General features: G+C 35.5%; 2 protein-coding genes across 11 annotated transcripts in view; one reads left to right on the top strand and one right to left on the bottom strand.

Moving 5' to 3' along the window:
* DOCK7 (dedicator of cytokinesis 7) overlaps positions 1–9,329 on the top strand; it is a 231,470-nt gene extending 222,141 nt beyond the window's left edge. For 9 of the 10 annotated variants that reach the window (XM_040470459.1, XM_040470458.1, XM_040470457.1 and 6 more), the window contains 2 exons: positions 5,089–5,256; positions 8,581–9,329. In XM_040470459.1, coding sequence (XP_040326393.1) covers positions 5,089–5,256; positions 8,581–8,623 — 211 coding nt within the window. In that variant the 3' untranslated portion in view covers positions 8,624–9,329. The remainder of the gene's footprint in view (positions 1–5,088; positions 5,257–8,580) is intronic. The other variant, XM_040470460.1, reaches the window with a different exon arrangement.
* A 1,828-nt stretch (positions 9,330–11,157) lies between these two features.
* Positions 11,158–20,223, bottom strand: part of USP1 (ubiquitin specific peptidase 1) — a 12,148-nt gene continuing 3,082 nt past the window's right edge. The window contains exons 3-9 of the mRNA XM_040470461.1: positions 18,834–18,954; positions 17,968–18,072; positions 17,270–17,430; positions 15,412–16,103; positions 14,560–14,730; positions 13,687–13,888; positions 11,158–12,656 (exon numbers count right to left, since the gene is read on the bottom strand). Coding sequence (XP_040326395.1) covers positions 11,924–12,656; positions 13,687–13,888; positions 14,560–14,730; positions 15,412–16,103; positions 17,270–17,430; positions 17,968–18,072; positions 18,834–18,954 — 2,185 coding nt within the window. The 3' untranslated portion in view covers positions 11,158–11,923. The remainder of the gene's footprint in view (positions 12,657–13,686; positions 13,889–14,559; positions 14,731–15,411; positions 16,104–17,269; positions 17,431–17,967; positions 18,073–18,833; positions 18,955–20,223) is intronic.

Below are 20,223 nucleotides of genomic sequence, written 5' to 3'. Positions count from 1 at the left end.
CTATGAGGCCAGTATTACCCTGATACCAAATCCAGATAAAGACACCACAAAAAAACAGAACTACAAGCCAGTATCTCTGATGAACATAGATGCAAAAATCCTCAACAAAATACTAGCAAAATGAATCCAACAATATGTTTTAAAAAGTCATTCACTGCAATCAAGTGGGATTTATTCATTCCTGGGGTGCAAAGTTGGCTCACTATTCACAAGTCAATCAACATGATACATCACATCAATAAGGAAAAGGATAAAAACCATATCATCATTTCATAGATGGCAGAGAGGGGTGCCTGGGCGGCTCAGCCGGTTAAGTATCCAACTTCAGCTCAGGTCATGAATTCGCATTTTGTGAGTTCGAGCCCCACATCACGCTCTGTGCTGACAGCTCAGAGCCTGGAGCCTGTTTCAGATTCTGTATCTCCTTCTCACTCTGCCCCTCCCCTGCTCGCTGTCTCTCTCGCTCTCTCAAAAAAAAATAAATAAAAATAAACATTAACAAAATAAAAAAAATAGATGGCAGAGAAAGTATTTAACAAAGTACAACATCCATTCATGATAAAAACTTTCTACAAGGTAGGTCTAGAGGGAATGAACATAACTCAACATAATAAAGGCCATATATGAAAAACCCACAGCAAACATCATACTCAATGGGGATAAACTGGAGAGCTTTTCATCTAAGATCAGGAACAAGACAAGGATGTCCACTCTCTATTCAACATAGTACTGGAAGTCCTAGCCATAGCATTCTGACAACAAAAAGAAATAAAAGGCATCCATATTGGCAAGGGAGAAGTAAATCTTTTACTATTTGCAGATGACATAATACTATATATAGAAAACACTAAAGACTCCACCAAAAAACTACTAGAACTGATAATTCAGTAAAGTTGTAGGGTAAGAAATTAATGGACAGAAATCTCTTGCACTTTTATACATTAATAATGAAGCAGCAGAAAGAGAAATTGAGAAAGCAGTCCCATTCACAGTTGCACCCAAAATAATAAAATACTTAGGAATAAACCAAAGAGTTGAAAGACCTGTACTCTGAAAACTATAAAATACTGGGGCAACTGGGTGTCTCTGTCCACTAAGTGTCCAACTCTTGATTTCAGCTCTGGTCTCACAATTCATGGGATCAAGCCCCTCATCAGGCTCTCCACCGGCAGCACGGGGCCTGCTTGGGATTCTCTCTCTCTTCCTTTCTGTCTGCCCCTCCCCTGCTTGTGTGTGCTGTCTCTCAAAATAAGCATTTTTTTAAAATCTGTAAAACAGTGATGAAAGAAATTGAAGATGACATAAAGAAATGGAAAGATGGAATGCTCATGGATTGGAAGAACAAAATTGCTACCCAAAGCATTCTACAGATTTAATGCAATCTCTGTCAAAATACCAACGTTTTTCTTTCTTTTTTACGGTGTTTTTATTTAAGTAATCTCTATACCCAGCATAGGGCGTGAACTCACAATCTCAAGATCAAGAGTTGCTCACTCTTCCAACTGAGCCAGCCAGGCGCCTTGCCAACAGCATTATCTTTTATAAATTTTTTTTTTAACGTTTATTTATTTTTGAGACAGGGAGAGACAGAGCATGAACAGGGGAGGGTCAGAGAGAGGGAGACACAGAATCTGAAGCAGGCTCCAGGCTCTGAGCTGTCAGCACAGAGCCCGACGCGGGGCTAGAACTCACGGACCGCAAGGTCATGACCTGAGCCAGTGTCCATCGATAAAAGTGGATAAACAAGACATGGTGTATACATACAATGGAGTATTTTACAATGGAGTAAAAAAGAAAGCTTGCCACTTACAACACAAATGGAGCTAGAGATACAATGCCGAGTGAAATAAGTCAGAAAGACAAATACATGTGATTTCACTCATGTGGGATTTAAGGAACAAAACAAATGAGCAAAAGGGGAAAAAAAGATAGGCAGACCAAAAATCAGACTCTTAATAATAAAGAACCAACTGATGGCTACCAGAGAGGAGGAGGATTAAACAGTACATTTACCATGATCAGCACTGAGTAATGTTTAGACTATGTCCAATCACTATGTTGTACACTTGAGACTAATAGAACACTGTATGTTAACTACACTGGAATTAAAATCAAAAACTTTTAACAACTTAAAAAATAAAAACAAAGTAAGCCAAAATTAAATCTCACCAGTAGCGTTTGAGCGTTCCTGTTGCTATATAACTTCACCGCTACTTACTGTCTGGCAGTTTGACTTTTACCAATTTAGTGTGAAATAATATGTGATTATGGATTAAATTTGCACTTCTCTTTTTCAAAGAGGTTGAATATCTTGTCGTGTGTTTGTTAGCCATTTCCCTTTCCTGTCTGTAAAGTTACATGTTCCATTTTCCTATTGGATTCTTTTCCTTACTGATTTCTGAGTATATAATCTGGATATATAATATTTTATCATTTGTTAAGTATCACAGATATCTTCTCTGAATTTAGGGTTTAGCACCCCCCTTTTTTTATTTTTTTCAACGTTTATTTATTTTTGGGACAGAGAGAGACAGAGCATGAACGGGGGAGGGGCAGAGAGAGAGGGAGACACAGAATCGGAAACAGGCTCCAGGCTCTGAGCCATCAGCCCAGAGCCTGACGCGGGGCTCGAACTCACGGACCGCGAGATCGTGACCTGGCTGAAGTCGGACGCTTAACCGACTGCGCCACCCAGGCGCCCCTAGCACCCCCTTTTTAAAAAAATAAACATTAGTTCTTAAATTTAATGTAGCTAAAGGATTCAGTCTTTTTCTTATGACTGTTGCTTGTTGTGTCTTAAGAAATTACGTTTCCACTGAGTCCATAGTATTCTGTATTAACTTCTAAAACCCAATTTAATGGGATCTCTAAAACTCAATATAGGTTAAATAAAGGGGAAGAAAGCAAAAAAGGCTTTTTACTTTTTATTTTTTTTAATTTTTTTTAACGTTTATTTATTTTTTTGGGACAGAGAGAGACAGAGCATGAACGGGGGAGGGGCAGAGAGAGAGGGAGACACAGAATCAGAAACAGGCTCCAGGCTCTGAGCCATCAGCCCAGAGCCCGACGCGGGGCTCGAACTCACGGACCGCGAGATCGTGACCTGGCTGAAGTCGGACGCTTAACCGACTGCGCCACCCAGGCACCCCTACCTTTTTTAAAAAAAAATCCACTTGCGGTTGAGTTTTGAGTATGGTTCAAGGTGGGATTAGTTTGATTTTTGTCCATAATAATTGATAATTCTCAATACCACTTATTAAATATGGCATGAATTGGGGTCAGATTTCTTTTCCATATGGATACCCAGTTGACACAGCACCACTATTTCAAAGATTGCCCTTTTCTCCTGCTTTGCGGTATTATCATAAATTAGGTGCTCATTTTGGTGTGCACTTTATTATCTTCCACAGTTTTGTTTCTCTCTCCTTGAGCCAGTATCATGCTGTCTTAATTACTGCAGCTTTGCGATAAACTTTGATATCTGGCAGAGCAGTTTCTCTCATTTTTTGTTCAAGGACTATTTTTGGCTCTTTTCGTTTTGATGTAGATTAGAGAATCAAATTATCATTCCCACTACCACCCTCTCCCCCCAAACTGATAATCTGAGTCTGTAGATAAGTTGACAGAGTTGAACTTCTTTATTATAACCGGACTCTTTCCAGTCCATAAATATGATATAGTTCTTTTTTGTTTTCTTAATATTTTAATTTTCTGTAGAGGCCTTCTGGATCTTGTTTTATTTCTTGGTATTTCACACTTTTATGCTTTTGTGAATGGTATCGTTAGAATTATATTATGTTTGCTGGTATACACAGTGCCGTTGAATTTTATAGTTTTACATGAGGATATTGCCAAACTCACTTGTTAATTCTAAAAAGAATCTTTTTTTCCCTTTTCACAGTAATGTTTAGGACCTCCAGTACTATGTTGAATAGTATCACTTTCTTGTTCCTGATCTAAAAGGAAAGAAGGTTCACCATTGAGTATAGTATTTTCTTCAGGTTTTTTTTTTTTTTTTGTAGATACTTAGGTTAAAGAAGTTCCCACCTATTTGTTATGCTGCATTTTCATCATGACAAACTTAAAATTTTTATCAAAGGAGTGTAGGGAGTTTGGATGTGTGACATATTAGAAGAATAGTTCCCTGTTGTCTTCTTCAGGAGTTTTGCAGCTGTGTTTATGGGTGCGATTACACTTTTTCCTTTAGAGTCCCAATTAGGTTTTGATATCCCAGCCTTGAAACGGGAGTTGGAAACTCTTCTCAGAAATACGTCTTTTCCCCCTCTCTACTGTAGAATAATTGTTACAGTGGAATTATCTATCCTTAGGATGTTTAGTAGAATTTGCAGGTTGTTTTCTGTGTGGGCGGATTGTGAGTTGACTTCGAGTTTGTTCTGGGTTTGTTGTTTTTTTTTTATTTTGAGTTTCTTAACTCTTCCCTTTTAGCCTTTTTAAAAAAAATATATAAGCATTTGAAGCTACACATTCTCCTCTGAAACATCACTTAGCTACAATTCTGCCAGTATTGATATGTGTACATTGTTTAACATCCTACTATATTGATATGTTAGGGTCCAGATACGTTTTCTTAAATATCTAAAATAAACTGGACAAAGGATTATTATCAAGAACTATTCATTTAAGAAAGTTATTTGAATACTGTCAAACCACGGTGCCAGAAGCCATTGTTGCTACATAAATGAGGGGGGTTGAATCCCTTAAAGAGCTTTTAGTCTAGCGGTGATGTGGAGAAAAATGACTTAAGATTTAACATTAAGAAATATATAATTTTCAATTAAATGAAAACTGAATGGTAGAGTTTAAAAGAACTCACGTTGATACTCCTAAAATCATTGTTGCACTGTATGCTAACTAATTTGGATGTAAATTAAAAAAATAAATAAAATGGTAAGAAAAAAAAAAAAAGAACTCTAGTTGATCATCTGTTCCCTGCCTTAAACCCAAAGCAAGAGAGGATATTTAATATTCAACTGAAAAACTGACCTCATCATGGCGAATATGTATAATAGCATCAAGCCCTCGAACTATGCCAGAAGAAATCTTTTGATAACACACTGTTTTTCCTAGGTGTGAGGATGCATTAAGAAAAAATAAGAGCTTAATTGGGCCAGATCAAAAGGAGTATCAAAGGGAACTGGAGAGAAACTATCATCGCCTTAAAGAGGCCTTACAGCCTCTGATAAACCGAAAGATCCCTCAGTTATACAAGGCAGTATTACCTGTCACCTGCCACAGGTATGCTTATTTATTTTCTATTATTTTGGATATCTTCAGGAAAATGAAATCTGCTTGAATTGTTTTAATAATAATGAATTAGTGTAACTTTATTACATGGTTTCAGATATTGTCTCTTGAGACCTAACAAGTTAAAGTAGCCTATTGTGAATCACCCTCATAATAGAAGTCAGTTCTGTAATTTGAGAATAATAAAGTTGTGTTAGGCACACATACTAACCAAGATACAACATCTAAGTCTGACTTCCTAAGACTATTTCTTTTAAAGTCCTGTTACACTTTGTTATTTTTATGGGAGAATTAAGTAGAATGTACCAGGAACTGGGTAATTAATTTTCCTCAGCCCTAACAGTAAATAGTATACAGTATGTTCTTCTAGGTTATATTAGAACTGGTGACCTGGGGCACCTGGGTGGCTCAGTTGATTAAGCATCTGACTTCAGCTCAGGTCATGATCTCATGGTTCATGAGTTCGAGCCCCGTGTCAGGCTCTGTGCTGACAGTTCAGAGCCTGGAGCCTACTTCAGATTCTGTCTCTCTGTCTCTGCCCTCACCCGCTCATGCTCTCTCTCTCTCAAAAATAAATTTAAAAAATTATCTTTATAACAGGTGACCCCATGGAATATTGAGAGGGTTTCAGTATTTTTCTCCACAAATTGTGACAAATAAATTAATACCTACCTTTAAGAGGTTGTTAATGGAAATTAAATTTTAGGCATGTAGTGCTTTAACATTTTACTTTTTTAGCACCTGAATTCTGGACATGGCATGTTAACTGCCTTTGTTTTGCCTTTTGAAATCCAAATATACATACAACCATTGAATTATTGTGGCATCAGTACTTGACCACCCTTTTCTTTGAACTGATAACAGTAAAGCTCTTAAACTGTACTTAGTTAATAAATTAATATCTGGAAGGCCTCTGAAGTTGCTTATGTGAAAACAATGTTTTGGTATAAATATATACAGCTAAGTCAAACTAGCTATTTGATCATCTCAGAATTTGTCCCTGTTCTTCATTGATCTAATATATTTTTACATCTAGACCTCTGGGAAAAAAAAATCAAAGAATGTCTACTAAGTGCCTGCATGTCATGTCCCTGATATGGAGCATTGTTGTAGCTCTACAATAACAGAGGAAGACGGCGGGGGGGGGGGGGGGGGGGTTTTTTTAAAGTTTTTATTTATTTGAGAGAGAGAGAGAGAGAGAGAGAGAGAAAGAAAGCGTGGGAGGGCCGGGGAGGGGATGGGGGACAGAGGATCCAAAGCTGGCCTTCTTAAAATCCTATCTCTGGCAAAATATATTTTGCATCCACCATCTTATACTGATCTATTTCCTCTTGAAATTCTTAGTGGGAAGCAACACCAGTCCCCTTTACTTTGTGCTCCCCCCAGCCCCCATCTTTTTGGAATTGTTGCCTTCTTGTTGCCTCGACCCACGTCAACTATTCTTAAACTCCTCCGTCTAAGGTCCTGGGAAGAGGGTGCTGGGTCCCTCACATAGTCATGCCATTTGCTAAGGCTAGTCTTGATTTCTTCAGATCTGTAGCCCATTTCAGTGGAAACATTGTGTCCTTTCTATCTGAAGGAGCTTTCCCCTTCACACCATAATCCTGAGTTTTACCTTCCTCTGCCATCTATTATGGTCAGTCCCCCAAGCTTTTTTAAATGTTTGCAGGTAGTTTTGCGGGGCGGGGGGGGGGGGGACCCCTTTTGGGGATGCTGGTGTGGTGAGCAGTGTCTAGCTTTCAAGACTGACTGCTATTTTCCACAGAACCAAACAACCAAGCTTTGAGATTCAAAGCTGAACATGATCTTTTTGTACCTGCCCTCTTCTTTCATGGAGAACCTAAGCCTCAGGGTAAACCCTGATGGCAGGAAGGATAAACAAAAGAAACCAGTTTCAGATAAAATACATTAAGAGGTATTGAAGAATATTCTCTTCACTCTTAATTTCTTCAGAACTTAGAAAATAGCATTTCCATAGAACTTGAATTTATTTTGCTGATTAACAGAATCTGGAACATTATTGTGCAGTAGGCTTAAAAGATATTAAGATAGTGGTTCCCAAAGTGTGATCTAGAACACAAAGAAGGGGGTGGGTTCCTGAGATGCTTTGAGGTTCCTAAATCAAAACTAATTTCATATTAGTAACAAATAACTTTTTTCACTCTCATTCTTTCATGAGTATAGTGGAGTTTTCCAGAGACTACATGCAATGTGATATTGTAAAAGATTGAATGCAGAAGCAGATATGAAAATCTAGCCTTTTAATAAGCCAGACATTAGAAGAATGCCATTCTTCTAACATTCTTACATTATTTTTAATAAACAATGCTATTTATAGTAACATGTAATGGGTTATCTTGTAAAGTAATAATTTAAAATTTTCTTAATTTTAATTCTAATACGGTAAATATCAATTTAGAACCCACATAAACAACCCTCGATTTTTTTTTTTAATTTTTTTTTTTAACGTTTATTTATTTTTTGGGGACAGAGAGAGACAGAGCATGAACGGGGGGAGGGGCAGAGAGAGAGGGAGACACAGAATCGGAAACAGGCTCCAGGCTCTGAGCCATCAGCCCAGAGCCCGATGCGGGGCTCGAACTCACAGACCGCGAGATCGTGACCTGGCTGAAGTCGGACGCTCAACCGACTGCGCCACCAAGGCGCCCCACAACCCTCGATTTTTAAGTGTAAAGACCTAAAACCCAGAAGTTTAAGAACCACTGAATTCTTGGAATTTAACATTTTAAATAAGAAACACCTGCCCTTTTTCCCTTTTAATAATCCCAAATCTTTTTCTGAAATCTCTCCCATTAGTTCCTGTCTTATCACAATATCTAATACACTTATTGGAAAAACGAATAAAGATCAGTGGATTTGGTAAAATGGTTACTGTAATATACTTTGTAGCAGTGTTTATAAATTAGAATATATAAGGCAGAAATGTATAGGATGAACACATAACTTGAAAGTTAACTTTGATGACAAGGGCACCTGGATGGCTCAGTTAAGTGTCTGACTTCGGCTCAGGTCTTAGGGTTGGTGGGCTGGAACCCCACAGGGGGCTGACAGCTCGAAGCCTGGAGACTGCTTCGGATTCTGTGTGTGTCTCTCTCTCCCTCCCTCACTTGTGCTGTCTCTCTCAAAAATAAACATTAAAACAAAACAAAACAAAAAAACCTTGGCCAAAAAAAACATTTTTAAGTTTTGGATGATAAAACTTTGAGGTAACTCTAGCAGAAAGAAGTACCGTAAAGCATATTTTAAAGGAATATACTAAAATCGTTTACTTGTATCCTTTCATTTTCTCTCCAGAGATTCCTTCAGTCGGATGAGCCTGCGCAAAATGGATCTTTGAAATAAATGCACTTGTTTTACTCATTTGAAAAGAGCCATGTATTCAACATTGAGTGTGGAAAGAAGTTAAGATCTACTGAAAGACAAGACTTGGGACTTGGAAATTCTAGCATTAATTTACTACTCATTGAAGAATGCGGTGGCCAAAACATTATCAAATGTAGATCACTGAAGTTTGAGAATCATGGCCATGGTTTCTCATGTTCTGGTAATATGCTGTTATCTTTTTTTAAAGACTCAAAAGTAATGACTCACTATACATTTACTATTATTTATACCATAGCTAATGTTAAATTTATTTACTTTAAGTTTGTATTTTTTAATTTATATTACCATTTATAGATTCATTTTGGAACCATTTTAAATGTAGTAATGCTTATTTTAAAGGTACTATTAAATATGTGAACGTTTACACTAATTTTACTGAGACTTCAAAAATTTTTGTTGACAAAAGCAGAGAATCTTGAGTTGATACAAGAACTTGTTCCAAAACTAGCAAAGTAAAAATGAAATTGACCTTTTATAGGCCAAAGAGCCCCAAGTTAAATAAATGGATGGGTAGAGACACATATTGATAAGTGGTTTGTGAAATTTTAAAACTGGTTTCTAAGTTATTTTCCATTTAGATACTCAAGGGATTTAGAACAAATTGCAGAAATAAGTTTCTCTGATGAAACTTTTGTCTATAAATAATGATTAAAAACTGGGATAGCTGCTACCAGTGACAGTAAATCTTTAATCCTCAATCTGATAGAAGTATGCACTTCATGACTCTCAGCAATTAACATGGGAGATTCCTGTTTCAGATAAACAAGCTGGTCTTTTCATGAGTTTAGTGAGCTATACTGGTAAGTCAGAAATCTGCTTTAAAGCTGTCTTAGATCACCATAAAAATGACAGAGAGCTAGTGTTTGATTTTAATCTACCAGATGAATGAGAAGTTATATTTTTTAACACTTGTATAGATTTTACAAAGTATATGTAAAAAGTAAAATTAGCAGTTTTAGTTAAATTAAGAACTAATTTAAAATATAGGACATGAAAAACTAAGGCAAAAATTTTTTTGGAGAATATTTATTTTCAATTACTTGCCAGGTTTATCCAAGAAACTACCGATTAATGATTTTCTGAGGAGTGTTTTGAACAATGTGTTTTTCTTTGTGTCGTTATATATCTTACAGAAAGACATTTTAAATCTATCCCTTTGATCCATAGACCATTGACACGAATCACTTAAAAACTGATCAAATACAGTGCCTTTATTCTTTAGTTGCTGTTGAAACAAAAGCTCAAAAAATGTCTACTTCTCCTGAGAGCATAGGAGATGGTTGACATCCTTTCTCCAGTTTACCTTTATAACTGGCAATATTATGTCACATTCATCTTGTCTACGCCAATTCAAAGCCTGAATCACAAAAAGGTTTTTCAGATGAGTCAACAGTGTTGGACCAAAAGGGTTGTGAACTAAAGGAGTCAGAAAGGCATAACCTCAGAAATACATTTGAGGACAGAGGATCCACATGCACAATAAGTAAAGCCCAGGAGTCAAGAATGGAAATTCGTTAAAACTAAGGTAACAAATACTCTCATCTTTAGGGCAAGGGATGGGGGAGGTATACATAAGGGAAAGAATATTAAATACCCTGTAGGTCATTTCTCATTAAGTTATATTATGGAAGAGTTTAAAGTGTTTCACATGAATCTCAGTGACAGTATCAAGAACCCTAAAATTCCTATGATTTAACTGTCATGCAACACTATTTTCTGACTGAAGATGAGACTTCCTCCGAGAACACTGATACGATACTGAACACATCCCAACCTTCCATATACTTCAGTTTTCTTAAAATACAACGTTCTCATATCAAGAACTCGTACCAGTAGTTCTTAACATTAACTGTCTCTGGAGTGTGAGATGCCCAGGCTCTGTCCTAGAACTACTCTATCAGAAGCTTATGAGTAGTGTTCAGGGCTGTTTCTTTTAAAAAGTTCCATTAGTGATTCTGAATGTAGAGTGAGGGGAGAACCATGACTTTTTGTAACACACCATCTTGTGGAAGAATGTTGAGACATGATTTAACTGTGACTAATTTATTGGTACTTGAAATGGGGGTATCAAAGTGTTATTCTAATAATATTTGTGTATTTTTTAGAATGGTTTTTAATGTCTTAGCAAGTCATAAGGTAACTGATCATTTGCCAATTTAATATACATTTAAAATGAAAATTTAACCACATTTTTGTGTGTGCCCAAAGCCTCATCTTACGGATTCCATAAAGTATGTCTACTTTAAAGGGCAACCAAGAATGCAACAATTTTTACTGTAAACCTCTTTTAAGTATGACAACTTGAATGGACTAAGTTTCTCCTATTTGAAAAATCTCTTCACCTCCAACTATTATTAAAGGTAATTATGCATGTTTATTCTCTTCTAGGTATGTGTGTATATATACACATATATATTATACATATTCTCAAGAGAACTCCACTATATTATAGCAAAAATGCAAAACAAATATGAGCAGTTGTACATGTAGTTGTTAAGCAGTTTAAATTTTATTGACCTCCCAGTTTTTAAAAAAAGTTAAATTTAAGGTCACACACCTCTAAATTTGATATACTATATACAGATCGTGCAGAATATGACTATGAAGAGATACAAATTAGTCCATGCCCAAAAAGATTTACTAGAATACAGAATCATTTTCATAAATACATATAAAATTCTTCTCAAGATAGAAGGGGGATTGGCTGTCCAGGTTTTCTGAGACACTTTTCAAAGTGATTCAAGGCACAAAATGTACACTACTGTGAATACACACATATTCCAGACTTTGTGCCTCTAAATACAGCCCATTAAAGATCTGGCTTCATGACTTAAAAAACTAAAGGTACTGAAATGAGATTCTTCTTCTTAGCTGGAAACCCACAGGACCTATAAACATCATATAGATAATTACTCCAAAATATGGAGATACAAATACAAGCACTTTATTTTAAAAAGCAAACACAAAAGATAGATGTGAATTCAAAAGTGTTTAAATGCTTCCTTTTGGATAATTCAATTAAGAACCTATACAAGTTTGTTCCCAGAAGCTAATGCATCACTAGTCTCTACTATGGGAAATGAATTCTAAAAATTAACATGGTTTTCAGTAATTCAAATTTCACTATTTATATAAAAACTTTAGAGAGACCAATAATATCCAATAGCTTCAAAAGATAAGCTAGACTCTTTGATGTAATCAACTTTACCAGCTTTTGTCCAGGTCTGTTTAATATATACATAAGGAAAATACTCTATAATTTCTTATAAAATAGCAAGTAAGGAGTAGATGTAGGAGATGTAGAAGGAGAAAGAGAATTCAGAAAGTCCTTCTCTTCAGTAACTTTCACTTCAGAATCATCAAAAAGTAACCACTTTCCCTCATACTCCTTTAAACTTTGCACTACATATGAAATTTTGTTCTCAAATCCACTAAAGTTAAGGCCTGTTTGGTCACTGGATTCCTTGTTTGTATCAACTTCATGAGTCCCATTAGTACTGTTAGTCTCAGAATTTCTGTTTTCAGCAAATGCTGTATTGGCAACTTTATCAGGATTGGATGCTTTGTTGTACAGCTCATAATCTGCTTTGCTCTTTTGTCCTCCAAGAAGTCCAATAGCTTCTACATTTTTTTTGTTCAGAACTTTGCTTGGCTGTGTATTTCCACTGACTCTAATTGACATTTCCTCATCATAATTTTCAACGACATCCCTTGCTTCCTCCTCATTCAATGGTTCTGGTTTACTTATTTCACACATTTGGTCAATCACAAAATTTCCCTTATCTAGTTCTAAACTGTTAAGGTCAGTGACTTTAACAGAAGCAGTGTAATGCCCACTACTGATGGTAATGCCGCTGTGCATCACAACTGCAAATAACCCATAGCTGTCGTTGGTTGGCTTTGTGCTCCATTCTTCTAGTGACAGTTTAAGAGGTGTCAGTAAAGGAGTGTTGATCTTGGAAAGTCCACCACCATAGCAATCAAACCTTTGGAAGGAAAAAAAAAAAAGTTTTCTGCAATTCCACTTTACACATTCAGTTTTACATCCAAATGTGAAACCAAGTAGAAGTCTGAATGAATCCTTAATGTTTAGTGCACACAAGAAATACTGAAATAAGTGCTAATATTCAGCAGTTTCTATTCAGAACATATGGCATGCTCCCTTTTATTTACTTTCCTAATTTTTTAAAAGTTAATGTTTATTTATGAGATAGCACCAGAGGGAGGGGCAGAGAGAGAGGGAGACAGATTCCCTGTCAACATGGGGCTCAAACTCACAAACTGTGAGCTCATGACCTGAGCCAAAATCAAGAGTTGGATGCATAACTTAACCGACTGGGCCACCAACGTGCCCCTTTAACTTTCCTAATTTTGTACAATGAGAAAGCCAGTGTTTTAAATGCCATTTAACTTCAAAATCCTTTAGTGAGTAATTTTAATGTGACAGCCATCTCTACCAAGATTTGGGGAACAAAAATAAACAGCAAAGAAAAAATCCACTGAAAGGAAACACTGTATGTCTTCTTCTGTAATAATAAAGTGTGTAGAGAGCTACTGGAGGCTCCCGTGCTAACTTTGAACAATTCATTAATATGGGACGGAATAAAATCTACAATGACATGTATACATGTCACAAAGATACTGGAATTTTCAACAGAAGAATCAAAATTCTTCAAAGACTAGTTTGATTCTTGGCTTACCTTAAATATAATTTTGCCTCTTTCACCCCTCAAAAAACCTTGATGTATACAAGATCTGTTTCCTGCTTTAATCACTTCAACTTGAAACTGTATCTAGTAAGGAACGAAGATTAAAAGATGTGGGAAGAACCCTAGACTATGTATTCATACCAAAAGGATTTATATTGATGCATTTTTACAAGTAAACTTAATAACAAACTTTTCTAAGGTTATCTTTATATTATGCTATTACACTATTTTGTTACTATTATAGTATTTTGAACAAAACTTATAGCAGCTCATTTTTTTTCATATAGCTTTTATTTGTAATACTCACTCCAAGCCACTAGCAGCAAAGCACTTCAAATGAATAGTTATAACTTCAGGCATTTTGTCAAACAAAAGACTTCGTTCGGCTTCAGTATAATGATGGCAATTTTCACAGAAATATTTATCTTCTCCTACAATCCTCTCCACTGAAGCAAACTGTGAAATTGCCCATCTCAGGGTCTTCATTTCTGTTTTTGGCTCTGGAGAAACTACATAAGAGAATCCTTTCACTCACAAATGAAGAACCTCTCAGACATTTAAAAATTAAACAAGTTCCATGTTCAAAATTAGCATGCCATTTCATTTGACTAATCCTTCCCAAACAATAAAGACATTTTAGTTTCAGAAACTTAAGTTTATCATCCTCAACAGGACACATATCTGTTAAATATTTATACTTGGCTGGCCAAGTACAAAGTATTTAGGTGACAGGGCCAGCAAAATGATAACCTAGTCTCTGATTCAATGTTAAGACAGACTTTTTAGTTTACACTTTAATGGCTAACCTCCGATATCTGAACAAGCCAGTCTCATGATCACTTCCCTTAACGTTTCCCTACTTCTTGTCCTTTTATACTAGACAAAACACTGGCTCAAATATTGTGAACAAAAATAGCCTCTGTAGCTCTAAGGCTGAGATACCTAAAACTTAATAAAGCATTTCACTTCCCATTATAACATACTCTACACATCAAAATAAAGATACCATAATCTTCTAAATGTTAATTATTAACAAGTGAATCTATATGAGCAGAAAGATTTTATTATACCAGAGACACTATTTTTTTTCCCCAGTAATTATACAAGCTATTATTAGGCTGTGTTTTGTTGAAGAAAACTACTTATTCCATCATCCATATAAGACTCCAATTTTGCTTACTTTCAGAACTCTCTTCTACTTTGGAAAGCTCATCTTCTTGTACTGGCACACTGATGTCCTGAAAATCTTCTCTTCTTTCTGTTAAACTTTCACATTCTAAGCATCGAGTCCTTAATACCAGCTGACCTTGAAATAATTTCTCTACTAGCTCAAAACCAATTTGCTCTGCACCTAAAACAAAAATAGGAAAAATTTTCAGCTCAGCGTAGCCCAAATAACCAATATTGTTTCAAGTGTATCATGAATAAAAAGCTGACTTTTAGATCTAAACTTGCTTATTAAGAGGTGTCTTATTCATGATACATAAATTCCCTGTAAAGATCGTTTTGAAGATGAATTACTGTGGTCTCTAAAAAAGAAAGTCACAATTTTGTCACCTTAAGTCCCTTCCCAAAGAAACTCCTATAGAAACAACCCCAAAATAAGTACGACACTTTTGGTAAAAACCATTAACCACATCAATACTACACATTTTCCCTGAGAGTTGGACACAATTAGGTAGCTATCCAGTTCAACTACAGTAGAACTACTTAGTTCTCTAAAATTGTATTTCATTAAATGCAATTTCTTTCATGAGTTTGTCTAGTACTACAGAGGGGGTAAAATAATTCTCTTTCCATTAAAATGTATGGAATTCCCCTCGTTTATAAACCACAAATTAACATTACCTTAAGATTAGTGAGATTTATACACACACATCTGAGCACAGTGGTTAAAACACCACACAGTTCACAGTGTTAAAATTCTCTTACAACTTGAACCACATTTATCTTGTACATGTATCTAAGAGAACACTGCAGTTCTGCAGCTGTTAATCCTACCTATCAATGTCTAAGAATAAATTATACTGACCTTTGTTTATGGGCTTAACTTCATTAGCATTAACGGACTTAACATTATTCCCTGGAGATTCAAGTTCACAACCATTAGTTGTGCTTTCATTTTCACACTTCCCCAAGTCCTCTTCAAGATCATATTCATTTTCTTTCGACTGTCCTTTGGATCCCTGGTTTGTTGTTATTTTCCCCAGACTACAGAATTTAGAAAGAATGCTGGGTTGCTTAGTTGCAGGCTTTAACCAATTTATTTTAACTCTTGATTTCTTTTGTGAGGGTCTTGAACTTTCATTTTCAGAAACATACTTGGGGATTATTTTAGAAGGAATCTCTAATGTATCACCTGTAGCTTTCCTTTTTGATCTGGTTTGTCTCTGGTTCTCTTCCAGTGACTGGTGTTCCTTAGAGGCTTTAATTTTTTTCTTTATGTTACCAAATTCAATGTCATTTTTTCTTTTCCCATTTCCTTTTGTGAGTTTTTCTTTATAGTCTTCAGAATGCCTCATACTGTCCATCTCTGTGGTGTTAATACCACTCATTTCCTCCTTCTGATGAGGTTTTTCTTCTACCTTAGTAGATAATTCTACCACATTTTTTACTTCTTCTTTTTTTAGGAGTTGGCATGTTTCTTGAATGTTTCCCAAAATACACTGTAATACTTCCTGTGCATCATGCTGTAGATATCCTTCATACATAGGGTTGAGTTCCCTATAAATAAAAATTTCCATTTCATCTATTCTAGTTTTCAAGACAGAATATAAAAAACACATCCTTTCTATAGAGAAATTAATTCATTTACAGGGGTATCAAATTATTTTAAAAACCTGAAAACATTTATTCAACGAATTTGAAACTTCTTACCTAAACTTGTAATTAAAAATAAAAACAAATTTTACCTCATATTCATTATCACAAATACTAGTAACGCTAGTATTTGTATAGTTTACCATGTACCAGGGTTTATTCAAGATGCTTTTTATATTAGATGTAGAACATAATTCTCACAATAACCCTATAAAGTAAGTACTGTATCACCATGATTTTACAGATAAGGTAGCTTGCCCAAGGTCAAAGAGATGCAAAGCCAAGACTCAAACCTGCTGTTGGCCACCATGCTATACTGCCCATTAACAAATGTATAACAATTACAGCTAGGTCTATTTTTTTTTTTACTGTTAAGTAATCTCTACACCCAATGTGGAGCTTGAACTTACAACTCTGAGATCGAGTCACGTGCTCTACCAACTAAGCCAGGCACCCCTCACCTAGGTCTATTCTTTAAAAAGTTATTTAGTTTTAAGATTTACCCTGTAACATTAGGTAAGGCTATTTATATATTGGATAATGTTTCATTTAAGACAATACAAAAAAAATCTAATCCAGTGAACTAATAGTTACGCAAACACATAAAACAAAACTGGAATATTTGGTATTTATAGTTCTTATGCATAATATATTTTGACTAAAAACCTACAATTCCTAATCTGAAATCTCTTAGGACCAAATCTGAGAATTCACTAATTTTCAGATTTAAAAAATACATATGGCATGTAATAAATTTATTTTAACCCAAGGGGCAGTATCCCATAATTAAACCTATTACTATTCCTATTTAAAAATGTGTGAGTATTCACATTATAAATAAAAATGAACAAAGACTATTAATAGCCTCATACCAATTCACATCTAATGAATTTAGTACCAAACTTACAAAAAGATTTCTGATTTCCAGAGCCTCTGGGATACCAGTGAGTATAGGATCTGTAGTTTCTATTTTCCTAGCCCTTCACTCCCCCTATTTGTTCCCATATCACTTTCCCCCAAAGAAAGCAGTAAGCTACTAAGTTGGAATCCTAAAATTATAGGCACAATACCTGAGTGTGTTAAGCAGTCGCCTTGGCTGAGTAGCAAGTTCATCAGTGTATTTCTCTGGATTTAAGAGAAAGCTAGCCTGAAGCTGTTCAACTGAAATGATCAAGGACTGTAAACTGCATATGAGTTCATAACTTGCCAAAGAATCTTCTTTACAATTTCCCTGTCAAGAAAGAAACACACAAACCATTATTTTTATTTATGAACAAATTAAGTACCTTCCCCTTTTCTTGTGTTTCACTAGACAATACTAGCTTTGCTAAATTTAATTTCATTCTAACACTAATTCTATAGAGGTATACAAACTTTAAACAATTCTGAGTTTTTGATTATTTTCAATTACAGGGAAGATAGTGGTTTTCTGACTGTGTAAATCAAAGGTTGTGAGTGAATTTGAAAACACAATATATAAATAACAGGAGATACAAGGGCATGATAAACTGTGATATACAATGTTTATTGGTAAGCAATAAATTAGAGGGCAAGAGAAAACACTGTAAAAAATGATAACCTAGTTAGCTAACCTACAAGAATGGAAAAATTGCCTTTCTTAAAAACACAGGATACTAAGAAATTCCATTTCACAGAACCAGTCTGTTATCCTCCTCCCAAATCCTGTGTTTCTATTACTTTTTAATTTCTAAGCAAGTTAATTTCCATTACTTTACTTTTTATATATTTTCTGTTCTTTTATTTTTACCTTATCTTTTTGATTGGCTTCATCTTTCAGGGCTTCTTTCTTCCTTGAAATAATGTTAAATAAGTGCTTCACTCCAGATTTAAAACCAGGACAAAAATATAATACCTATAAAAAGTAAGACTGAGTGTTTACTGAACAAACAACAATGTAACTAAAACCTTTAAAGTACTATGTTTTTTGTAGAGCATTTAAAAATTTTTTTTTAAATTTTTAAAAAATTTTTATTTGAGAGCGAGCATGCGAAAAGGGGAAGGAGGGACAGAAGGAAACACAGAATCTGAGCTGTCAGCACAGACCCCGACGTGGGGCTTGAACTCAAGAACCGCAAGATCATGACCTGAGCCAAAGTCAGACAACCAACTGAGCCACCCAGGCACCCCTGTAGCGCATTTTTAAATGTGCATTAGTTAAAATTCTGAAATTAATACTGTGTCAAAAATTGTTTTATATTTCATCATAGTAGCTCACTGTCTTCCCTCACTGGCAGCAAAGCAGTGAGCCTGGGCACATATTGCTAGGATGTAGGGTTCTAAGAGTACAATATAAAACAGAGTTCCAAAGGTTAAAATACACACCACCATAGTACTAGGAATAAGGCAGGAAAACCAAGGATTTGTCATCTTCCAGTTAACCAATGTCAATTCAATTTTGCTAGCCCAATTTTATTTATTACTTTCTCTTACCCCAAAGGAAGCTGGTAACATGCAATTTAGAATCATTACTTTAGTCCATTCTAGTTCATTTACAGTCAAAGGCAAAGACCCTATGGACAATTAAAATACTCCACTCTGAAATTCTCAAACATTAAATGTTACATCATGCTTTGCCTACTAAAGCTTTATTATATAGCAAAATCCTCAACTTACCTGAAGTATACTGTTAAGATAACAAGTATTGCCGAGATTATTCAGTCCCACAAATGGTAACAAGTTTTCTCTCTTCTCACAGTTTATAGGTGAGGACTGTGCTGCAGGAACAACTTGATCACTATAAAATATAAGCAGAGAGAGGTATTATGAAGTATAGTATCTTAAAGAAACAAAGTGGAACGAACACTTCCTTAGATATAGTCTTTTCCCAAAAATTGTATGAACTGAGATATGGATTTTATTCAGGTGACACTTTTCTAAGAAATCTATACAGGTGCAAAAATTGCTACATACTCAGAATAAAAGTTTTATAAACACTTTAAAACCATTATACACAACAAGCCTCAATTCCATCCTGAGCTATTAATCCCATTTTAGAGAGTAGAAAATTGAGAGACTGGTACTGTGATGAGTTAAACCTACATAATTTTTAAAAGCAGTCTAACTCTGAACAGAAACCTGGAAATAAGCTATGACAATATCTAGGAGAGGATGCACCACCTAAGAGGTCAGGTTCTGGTAAAAGGAAACAGTAGATAAAGAGAATTACACAGTTGTCCTTCACTTTAAAACGAATTGTTCAAGTTATTCTTTTACCTTATTTTAACAAATAGTAGGTCCTCACAGAATTTTTATTTTATAGCAGCTAGCTACTACCCTGGCACCTCAAAGTGTTTATAGGCATGAATGCTGGTACACATAAGGTTCACATCTCCTAAACAGATTACTGGGAAATATTAGGAAATTACACATGGGACCAAACCCATTTTAGTCATATAGCAGTGTACCTATGTGTTGAATAGTGAGCTAGTATAGACTCTAGGTACAACAACTATATGTAAGTATTCCATTTTGTTCAGATTTCAATCACTAAAGGATTTGCACCAAAAGATTTATTTTTATCTTACTGGCAACTACATACCAATAGGTTTGATAATTCATACACTAGGTTGTCAAGTCTTCTGAACCCAAAAAAAAAAAAAACCCCAAAATCACGTTATTTCTTTACCCTTACACAGAATGCGTTACATTACAAATAAGTTTAAATTGAAAAATAATTTTAGCCAACAAATATTTCTCCAAGTCAATCTAACTGGCTGACCATCAATGTAAACAGGTTAACATTATGGATGTGATCCTGTGCTGAGCCAGCCAGTTTTGCGGTTTCTAAATTTTTTAACATTTATTTTTGAGAGACAGAGACAGAGCATGAATGGGGAAGGAGCAGAGAGAGAGGGAGACACAGCATCCAAAGCAGGCTCCAGGCTCTGAGCTGTCAGCACAGAGCCCGACACACGGGGCTCGAACTCGTGCACTGTGCACCATGCACTGTGAGATCATGACCTGAGCCGAAGTCGGATGCCTAACCGACTGAGCCACCCAGGCG

Source organism: Herpailurus yagouaroundi, unplaced genomic scaffold, assembly GCF_014898765.1.
Source record: "Herpailurus yagouaroundi ecotype Mexico unplaced genomic scaffold, PumYag 77, whole genome shotgun sequence".
NCBI classification, from domain to species: Eukaryota; Metazoa; Chordata; class Mammalia; order Carnivora; family Felidae; genus Herpailurus; species Herpailurus yagouaroundi.
The sequence above is the reverse complement of the archived record's forward strand: the minus strand, read 5'-3'. Positions and strand labels throughout refer to the sequence as shown.